Here is an 11,049-nt window from a genome sequence, read left to right on the forward strand (position 1 = left end):
CTTTCACCGGCAGTTTTTCCGAACCAATACGACTTGGGAAACTTCAAGAAAAAAGCGTACACATCAGTTATAGGCCGACATAGCACCTCCGGTATTGCAGATGTCCATGGGCGGTGGTAGTCATTTTCTATCTGGCGAGCCTCCTGCCTTAAAGACTAAAAATAGATGAATGCGTTTAAATTACCAATTAAATAATTATTTTTTCACACGTGTGACCTACACTTAAACTCTGACAAAATATAGTGAATCTAATTAAATATTATAATAGGCTGTCATTTTATCTTAACGACCTTATAAATGATGAAAAATTACACAGAATTATTTCCTTCTGGCATTCGTGATTCGACTGTCGAAAGAAGGAGACAACGCATTCTATACAAGTGATATAAGTTTATTCCTTATTAATAAATACATCTGTAGACTAAAACCAGGTTATTAAAAAAATAACTCTCGTTTAAAAAAGACGAAAAGTTGTCGTGAGACGGAAATATTGAGTAATAATAATAGTTTACATCCCAATGATGCTGATAACGTCGATCAAGATGATAGTTGATACGAAGGTGCGAAACAGCGCGAAACACCACAGTTAGCAGCTGGCTGGTTTTCTCAACGGTCTCAGGAGTTATACCTATATACTGTATATCGTACAGGATATTATTAAGGTCAGTGTTATTAAATAATATTATTATATTACAAAATATTTGCTGTAGAAATGCGTACGGAAATCTTTTATCACAATTATAAACTTCACGTAACATAACGATGTTATTTCTAAAAGATTTGTGTATTTGTACATTTTTGTTTCTTAATTTCTTACGCCGCCTAATTATATAATGTCGTTGAAGAAGTGTCACTAATATTAAAATATTAAAAACGTAAAATTGAAAAATAAATTGGCTTTAAAGTAGAAATTATTTATCAAATATATATTTAAAAATAAACAATGTATAACTATTTGTATTTGACAAAACAAGCGAAACGTGCCTTTTAAATAAATATAGAAGCGATAAGATTATAACGATTTTATTAAAAGTAAATATTTAATAATTGATTATTGCGCTCTGTACCAAATTAGGTTACATTACGTGTTTTCTATAGTTTCTTACGTTATTGAATTTCAGATTAAGAAAAATGTTCAAATTAAAGTATGTATAGTTATTATGGTAGATACATATACTATATTTACAATAACTTTTTCACAGTCAAAGTAAAAACTACGACTGATTCAGAAAACGAAATCAAATTTTGTATTTCTTTACAGTTTTTGTAATATAAAAAATGCTCAAGTAAGGGAAAATGTAATTTCTTTTTAAAATTAAGAAAAATAACCTTAATTAGCCAAGAGCCAATCGTATCATTGTCCGATTCCTAAATCGAGTGATACATATATTATTTTTTTAAGTATCAAACATAATAAGTGTTTTACTAAACAGCATCCTACATACGAACAAAACAACCGAGACAAATGATATCCCCAAACTAAGAAATAATCAAATTCCATATAATAATTTAATTAAAGTTTATTGTTTTCGTAGCAACATAAACCTTTTTTCCAATGACCTTGAGTTTTCGAATGTCAATACGTAAATGGGTTTTCAGAGTAGATAGTCTATCTATAACTATAGTTGATTCGTGGCATATCTCTCTTTGATTTTTTATTTATTTTAAGCTAGCGATATGCCTCAGTTTTGCATTTATTAATAAAGAAAATGATATTATATAAATATAATATATATATATATCTATATTTCTGTTATTTAGTCTTAGTCTAATTTAAATTTTATCTTATTTAGTTTTTTATTTCAATTGTATGTTTTTTATATTTTCTTAAGTTTATTTTAGTGTGATTAGTTAGCTGTAATTTTCGTTAGAATTTGTGTTTAATTTATGTTTGTTTTCATTTTTGTCAAAATATTGTCTCACATTTTTTATTTTTATTTGATATTCTTATTGTAGCAAGTGTCGTACACGTCTGTAATGGTGTACCACACAGAATAAGTCTGATGTTCTTTTATTAAGTACTATTTTATTGTGTATATGCCGATGGTGTGTCTTTTAAATAAATAAATAAATAATTATTACCGTATAGCAATCAGGAATAAAGTAGCTGGTAGTAAACCAGTAAAAATAAATATAGAATTCGATCCTTAATTACAATACATACATACATACATACAAATAAAAAAATGACCTCTTTATAATATTTATTACTATAGACGTAACAGAAATAAATAAATACATAAACATTACAACATAGAACTACATGTATGCTTGAAAGGCGTGTTTATACAAAAATAATTTTGTCAAATAAATACCTACGAGGTACATACAGTCATACAAAACGTAAGTAACACATTATTTATAAGTGTTATTTTATACGACTTTTATGCCACCTACATTTTAGGTAGGTACGCAATTTGAATTTATTTGATGAACGTTTCGTACACGCATAGAATACGAACAAACAAAACGAGAAAAAGCAATAACTTTTATTTGTAAGATAGCATTCATTTAAATTAATTTAAATAATAAAAAGTTATTTTCTTTCTGTATTATTTGTTATTTGTATAATGGTTAGTGGTCGTACTAACAGTCTCAATATTAAATTGGAATTTTATTATAAAATTAATAAGTAGTATTAAAAGGTAGGTACTATATACATAGTTCTAGATATATAGGATACCTAGGTATATTAGATGCAATTGTATGTATTATTTATTGTAAAACTGGATGTTCCGCGTAGTTTTACCGTTCGTATGATGTTTTATAGTCAATATGCATAAATATTGTTTCAAATAGGACTCAAACAGACGACCTCTTCAGCTTTACGATATTATCTAGTATAGATATGACAAATATGATCTGAATCGATCATATTTGTCATATCAGTACCGTAACGAATACTATAACTAAGATTGCAATCGTTCGAGAGCTCAGCTCAGTTTTTTTTAAAGAACACGTAATACGTCTCTTTAGATGTTATCGATAAAAAGTAGACTATGCAGTAGTTAGTCAATTAGCATCCTGGTTATATCTCCCTGTTGGTCAAAGGGCTTCTCTTCTTTTGAGAGTTTATTCCATTAGATTTTCATCTAACACATATTTCCTCCACAGACTATAAAATACAAAATGCAACATGAAGCGCGCGGAACAAAGTGCTATTGCTTTAAATATTAATTATTGAAACCCGTTTTTTCGCACTACCGGGAATAAGTATTCGCTTTTGTTACTTCAATATAATGTGCCGCACGCTCCATCTGCCCTTTGTTTTATAATCTACGATTTCCATCACTGAGCATGAGGTATCGATAATCAGTACAAATAGAGTACATAAAATATTTAAATATTACTTACCATTATAAGACTCACGTGTGCTAAACATTCGTGTGTTAATCTGGGCTCCCTACAAAGTGTCTCAATAAAAATATGCCGAATTAATAATAATAAAAAAAATCTATCGTTCGATATTACTGAGCTTTCGATAGGCTCGAAATTGATTGATCCAATTACGTAAAATAAATGGGGAATTTCGTCCAATCGCTATGCTGGATACGATAAAACTGTAAATCATTAATTTTAATGTAATACTGGATACGATGAAAGGATAAACAGGTATGCAGTGATGTATTACTTATATTGATTAACTCTCTCCACTAGATTATTATAAAAACACTCAAACAAATAATTGAAACAAAAATGTAATTATACAAGGACTTATCGTTTTTAATGCAACACAAAAAACATTTGCAAAGATAAATATTATAAATACAGAATATTTAAAATAAAATATAAAATAGGGCATTATTATTTAATAATCAAAAATCAATCGTTTTAATTATTGTCTTTTTACTAAAACATCTGGATATAAAACAACGTATTTATTGATCAAATATTTAAAAAAAAAATAACTTTTTTCGCTTTAGAATTGGCCTAGAATTTAGAACCCGGTAGTGTTAATGAAGATTACGTGGATCGCTCTACGGTTTTATTTACGCTGACTGCGTCCTTAAGGAAAAGCATGATTGACCATAATAGCGTATCCAATTTAGTTTTTTCGGATGTATAATTTGTCACCGGTTGTACAATCATTTGCAGTACCTTTTCCTGATTAGCTTAACTGTCAAGTAGTCGTATTAAAGAAACTGAACGCAGTGCCCGCGAACTACAAAATAACTTGTGAATTTATTTGGCGACAATGGTGAATGGTGCTAAAGTTGATATTATTGGTTCTAGGTTTAAATACGAAATGTTGACAGGATGGCGACTTGGTCTTTCGAAACGTAAGTACTTTATAACATTTTTATCTATTTGTAACATATATTTTGGGTTAATGTTATGAGCGATAAGTTAATATAACCTTACACCGATAAATTCCAATTATTTAAATCTCAAGGTAATTGAAGAATATTTACTTACTAGTTCCAAGCGATAGTTCACTTTACGACGGCTTTTATGTAAACGTTTATTTTATTTATATTCTATATATTAAACATATAGTGTTCAGTAATTTATTCAGTGACTATGTATGTCATGTATGTTTTAATATATATATATATATATATATATATATATATATATATATATATATATATATATATATATATATATATATATATATATATATTTATATACACATATGTTATAAATTTTCAAGAACATCGGTTCCAAATGAATTGTTCTTGGTCTTTCATGATTATGTAGTCGAATGATGTAATTATGCTTTTGATATTGAAAAGATCTCAGTAATAATATTATGTTTGCGGTTTAACGTATCATGCATATATTTTATTTATTTCAAAATAAATAACGTTATATTGCAAACCTGTGATTACATGAATTGTTAGTTCAAATTATTATAGCCAATAGCTGCTAGAATAAAATAAATATTTTATTTTTTTTTATTTTGACCAATAACTAATCGTAAAAGAGAGGTTTTGTTTTTATTTTTTAATTATAATAAGTTAATAATAAATTATGTTTCAGTATTCATAATACCACAACGATATGTGTTCGCTATAATGGCTCTGCTAGCCGTAGCGAATGCGTACACAATGCGTGTTTGCTTAAATTTGGCGATCACGCAGATGGTGAAAAAGACCGTCGCTGTCGAAGGTGATGCAAATTACGACCCTAACGCGTGCCCAGATTTAACTTCCGTTAAAAATACAACGATGACACTATCGGATTATATTACTAGAGACAGTGGTGGTGTGAGTACTTCATATTTTCTTAACCTTATAAGCTTCTTAATATATATTATATTTATTTGTATAATACTTCATACATTGGATCGGAAATAATATAAATAATCATCCTTTCAAAATATATAAGTTTATTTTACAAAGATTTAGATTAGTAGAACGTGTTCTTATAAAATATTCAACTGTTGCTGTCTTTATGTAAGTCCGCCTGAGTATTTTCATAATTCATATAATTCAGTGATAAGCTCCAGTTTTAAGAGTGAGTCAGTACAACGAAAACAAGAAATATTATTATTACTTTGCAAATGCCTGATAGCGATTGTGACCACATAGGGATACATGGCCTAGTTGCTAGGTTTGTCTTCCAAATGGTAAACAAATACCTAAACTCTCTGCCTAGTTTATACAATTATATTACTAAAAATAAAAAAATGTCTGTTATTTATTATAGTTAAGATGTAACTATATTGTTACAGATATTAGTGTGAATGAAATCTGTGCCCTCTTGGCATAAATAAAAGCCAAAATTAAAAAAAAAAAAAAAAAGTGTGAATGAAATAGTAGTTGAAAATAAGATTCCAAAACATTATTTTCTTTGTGATTGTTCACTATTATAATCCTGAGATGAATTGCTCTTTATATACTTAGAGTTGTACAAAATATTAGTCTAATGGACTTGGTTATATAAATTGGTTAATAGGCATGACCCGTCGGTTAAAGTTGACTCATAATGTGCTATTTAAATAGAAGATCGCTTTGATTACTGGTATGTCACAAAAGTTTTATAATTCAAGTAATTTTTAAGTGAGTTTTGAATTAAAAATCATCGTTCGTGTTTTAATGCATATAAATATACCTAATTCGGTTTTTGGCTGTGACGGTAAATTTGCCTTCTACTCAGGTGGCGACGTTTCTACAACTACCATGGCAAACATTTGTCGTACAAGTATTTGCTTTGTTCGCAGTTTATTTGCACGTTGAGTGTGCACATGTTTCAGAATATAAAATAACTTCATATACATATTATATATAAATTATTTTATCTTAATCTTCTTTATGACGCCCATTACGACTAGTAGCTTTATTGGATTACATTGCGGTTCAGATCGCAGACTGTTGTGAAATTATCAAATAACAGATGCAATTTCTAATTTACGGGTTAATATTTATTTATCAATAGATTTAACTCAACTTTTCTTATAAAATGATATAAATAGATCTAATTACCTCTTTTTATGTCTTTTGTAATAAATAAATGCTGTCATTAAATCTGACTTAATAGTACTAGTTAATAGTGGTAGCTAAGACATCTTCCTGGTCATGTAGAATACCCAACTGGACAAGATTAAAAAATGAAATGCACTTATAAAAGGTTCGCTAAAATCTCATTGTTCTCATAGTCAATACGGACGGCAATTTTACACGAGCTTTTCAAGTCATGGGAATATAACACTGATAAATTTCATATCCTAGGTTCCTACTGAGAATTGGTTGGCAGAAGAGTTTATTTTTTATTTGTTCCACCCGATATTACTTATGACCTACAGCGTTACAAGCTTGGCATCAGTTATAGTCATATTACAACGTTAAAAATAATGCTTATATTTTGAGAATAAAGTCTTATTTACACTGCATTTTATTCTAGTATTTAGGATTAGCTTGAATATTATTACCATTGTGGCAGTTTCAGTAGATTTGAATATGATAGTGTAAAAATTAGCTGAAATGTCATTGGCATTCAAGATACTCGTAAATAACTTATACATATAGTAAGTAGTGTAAAGTATTAAGCCTTAATAGCCTCGATTTTATTCAAGGGCAACGTAATATTTTTATCGGTGTCCTGAATAGTTAACACTATCAACTATACGTAATAATTTTGACTTTATTTCCAGTCTGACCTTTTTGAGTGGAGTGAAGCCACCCAAGGTCTCATACTCAGTTCATTTTACTATGGTTACGTACTGACCCATATACCAGGTGGTATGTTGGCTGAACGTTATGGTGGTAAATGGGTGTTGGGCACAGGATTGCTATCTACGGCTATCTGTACCTTTATCACTCCAATCGCTGTCAAAACTGGAGGAGCTACTGCCTTGTTTATTCTCCGTGTTGTCGAAGGATTTGGTGAGGTAATTAATTTTTTTGAATTAATACTTTTGTTTGTAGCAAAAGCAATGAAAAATAAGCAATTATATATATATTAAGACATCACTAGAATCCCTAATATTATCTAAATTACGAACTCATACTAGTACCAAGATTAGTTCAAGAGGTCAGGATCCAAATGCCCAAACTCTCACATTTATGGTTGGGCTATTTGCTAAATTATTTTTGTTCTAGATATTTATCTCCTTTGCGCTATATATTTTTATTCTATTTTTTTAATATAGTTTATCAATTTGTCTACGATCTTAATGCATTATTCATCATTTAGGGTCCAACTATGCCTGCGTTGATGGCAATGATATCAAAGTGGGCACCAAAGGCTGAAAGAGCACGTTTTGGAGCTATCGTTTTTGGAGGCGCTCAAATTGGTAATATAGCAGGATCGTACTTCTCAGGCCTCATCATGTACGACGGATCTTGGGAATATGTCTTTTATATGTTCGGTGGTATCGGTTTAGGGTGGTTTGTAATATGGGTATGTAGTGTTTAATTACATAAGTATTATTTCTAGTTAAAAATAGCTGTTATATACATCTTTAGCGCCTGAAATAGTGGCAAGAATGCTGGCAATTTTTTCACTAGTCATGTTGTCACTAGCGGAGTCAAAAATGAACCTGCTTTGTTATTATAACATGAAATATAATTCGTTCTATATTCAAAAATAAAATAATTTTTTTTTAGATATGTCATACATCATTTTTTTTACATAAATATAATGGTTTTCAGTGTTTCATTTGCTACAGTACCCCAAATACGCACCCTTTTATATCTGATGATGAAAAGAAATTCCTGAATGAAAATGTTCAAGCATTAATTCACAGTGAAAAACAAATATTGGATCCCGTACCATGGAAAGCGTTGCTCAGATCTGTACCCCTTTGGTCTCTAATCATTGCTGCTGTAAGTAATTAATTAAAAATAAATTATAATAAAAAAGTTTTCGGTAATGCAATTAAAATGACAAATAACATTAAAATTATTTTAATTTTACATTAAATTTTCCATATCTTCTAAGTGTGTTAAGGTTTTTTTTCACTATAAATCACACATATATATGTCAGAATCATAATAACATTATTTTCTGTTCTCATCAGATTGGTCACGATTGGGGCTACTTCACAATGGTCACAGATTTACCTAAGTACATGACAGATGTTCTGAAATTCAATATTAAATCTGCCGGATTACTCTCTGCTCTGCCTTACATTGCAATGTGGATTGCCTCTTTCTTCTTTGGACTTATCTGCGATTTCTGCATCAAGAGAAATATCCATAGCATTAAAAATGCCAGAAAGCTTTACACAACTATTGGTAAGACTATAAATTAACATATTTAAAAATCAGTTCATACTTAATATCGACTCGATAAAACCAAAATTAGTTACTTTTTAATAAATGTCTACATTAATTTATATCTTTATCAATTATTTTACTATATTTGTATAAGAATGCTTATATAACATTGTAGATTCTTCTTTAAAATAATCATTAATTAGATGACAAATAATTTATATAGTAAAGATGTAAATGTCCCACTGCTGGGCTAAGACCTCCCCTGAGAATTTACATGAAATTAGACACACAAGGTTTCTGCACGAAATAAATTAAAAACACAAATTAAGCACATAAAAATTTAGTATTGTTTGCCTGGGTTTGAATTCACAGTCATCGGTTAAGATGTACGCATTTATATTATAAAAAAAACGTATAGTTTGCATTTCAAGTGATCGAACAGTTAAGCACATATTTAACTAATTTGTAAATGTTTTCCTTAATAGTTATGTTTTGTACGATTATTAAAACAAATTTTATAAACAACCTTGTCTCATCTATAAACAATAAAAACCAATATAACTTAATTCGTCATTTGTATAGTTTAGAAGACGGTTATTAGCCTATTTTTTTTTTTTTATTTAATATCTTTATTTCTAAAAAGTTTCTTTAGAAAATATTAACCATTATATTTGTTTTGTCCTTAGCGGCCACCGGTCCAGGTATTTGTATAATTCTCGCTTCGTATTCTGGATGTGATACAACTTTAGCAGTATTCTGGTTCATCGCTGCTATGACACTAATGGGTGCTTACTACAGTGGAATGAAAATTAACGCTCTCGACATCACCCCTAACTACGCTGGTACAACTACCGCAATGGTGAATGGTATTGCTGCTATATCTGGAATCATCACACCGTATCTAATCGGTCTACTGACTCCAAATGTAAGAAAATTTGCCGTAATATTTATTATTTATTCGAACAGAGAATTGAAAATTGTGACATTTATTTATCTCGAGTAATTTTTGGTGGAATTTATTTTCTGTCTTGGTGGTAATCAAATAATACTCGTAAATACCCCATATCTTAATACTTGAGTGCTTCAATGTCACTTGTTTCTTTTCCTCTTAACGTGTGATGTTATCGTCTCTTTAACTGATGTTATGACGTCATCGATTATAGAACAACCATTATAAATAGCTCTTGTAGTATTTGTTTATTTTAAAATATTTTATGTGATACTATTTGAATAGATGTACGCAAAGTTTCCATTACAAAAATACTGTTTGATTTTTAATATTTTCCTTTTTAATTTACAGTCCACACTCAAGGAATGGCGAGTTGCCTTTTGGGTATGTCTTGGCGTCTTGGTAGTAACAAATATCATATATTTGATTTTCGCCCAAGGTGAGCAACTTTGGTGGGATGATGTTAAGAAACATGGTTACCCCAAGAATTGGAAACATGGCCCCCTATCGTTAAGGAACAATGATTCAGAAAATGCACCAACAGAAAAAACCAGTGATGAAAAGAAATGACCTGACAATAGCTGCTAGATGAAATTATTTATGTTTTTAATTTATTAAAAGAAAAATTAAAATTAAGAAAGTAATATTTTTCTATATTAGGCTACTTACCTTTCCCCAAAAACCAATAAGGACATAAAACATTAATATTGAAGGATAAATTTACAAAGGATCATCACAATCGCATGGAGGACAAACAAAATTCAGATGAAGCTAATAAAAGAATATTAATAATGTTCTCTTACATATTTATTAAACTTTTGCAACATTTTGTTCTTCATGATTAGTCTACTTGGTCCTCAGCATTTAATATTATGATCCGACTCGATTTTCCTTAAATTTGTAACCTGTCAAAACGTTATATTAAGAAGATTATGTCTTCCTGATTGATTTCGACCATTTTCAAGTAATCGATTTACGTAAGGCATGAGGAATTCAGACATATGAGGAAATGGCAAGTACATTCGCCTTTACTAATTTTCATTATCCAATGAGATGACCGAATCAGGACGATTTACGTGCTTTCGAGATACGGAAATATAAGCTAATACTCAGATTTCACTTTATATAACATGGATATCTCGTTCGCGACTCGACGGAAAAAACCTATTTACTTGTTTAATTAGTAACCTCAAGCTGTCAAGACCTACGAGTCAGTTAGCTTTAAGTAGATAGCAGTAAGTTAATCAATTTTATCAATAACTTATTTTCAAAATTGTAAGGAACAATTAGCGATCCTATAGGCTGGTGGAATAATACATAGGCAGTTTTTTATATAAATATTTATGTACTAAATATTAACGATAGTACAGTTATAGTAAATAATATCATATTATTATGATATAATCAAAATAGTAAAAACTTTTGGTGGTTTTTTGT

The 11,049-nt window shown here is 29.5% G+C and overlaps 1 protein-coding gene across 3 annotated transcripts; it reads left to right on the forward strand.

Annotated features, from left to right (window-relative positions):
- Window positions 1-571: 571 nt before the first annotated feature.
- Window positions 572-10,224, forward strand: LOC125065635 (putative inorganic phosphate cotransporter). 3 transcript variants are annotated; one of them, XM_047673368.1, is made up of 9 exons: window positions 572-662; window positions 4,234-4,280; window positions 4,984-5,210; window positions 7,097-7,333; window positions 7,639-7,845; window positions 8,097-8,270; window positions 8,465-8,681; window positions 9,350-9,588; window positions 9,964-10,224. In XM_047673368.1, exons 2-9 carry the CDS (start codon window positions 4,247-4,249, stop codon window positions 10,180-10,182), a joined length of 1,554 nt encoding a protein of 517 aa, XP_047529324.1. In that variant the 5' UTR covers window positions 572-662; window positions 4,234-4,246; the 3' UTR covers window positions 10,183-10,224. The 3 variants fall into 3 exon arrangements, with proteins under 3 accessions (XP_047529324.1, XP_047529325.1, XP_047529323.1); XM_047673369.1 differs by lacking the exon at window positions 572-662 and adding an exon at window positions 3,598-3,612; XM_047673367.1 differs by lacking the exon at window positions 572-662 and having other exon boundaries at window positions 4,145-4,280.
- Window positions 10,225-11,049: the final 825 nt, after the last annotated feature.

Source organism: Vanessa atalanta, chromosome 8, assembly GCF_905147765.1.
Source record: "Vanessa atalanta chromosome 8, ilVanAtal1.2, whole genome shotgun sequence".
Lineage (NCBI taxonomy): Eukaryota > Metazoa > Arthropoda > Insecta > Lepidoptera > Nymphalidae > Vanessa > Vanessa atalanta.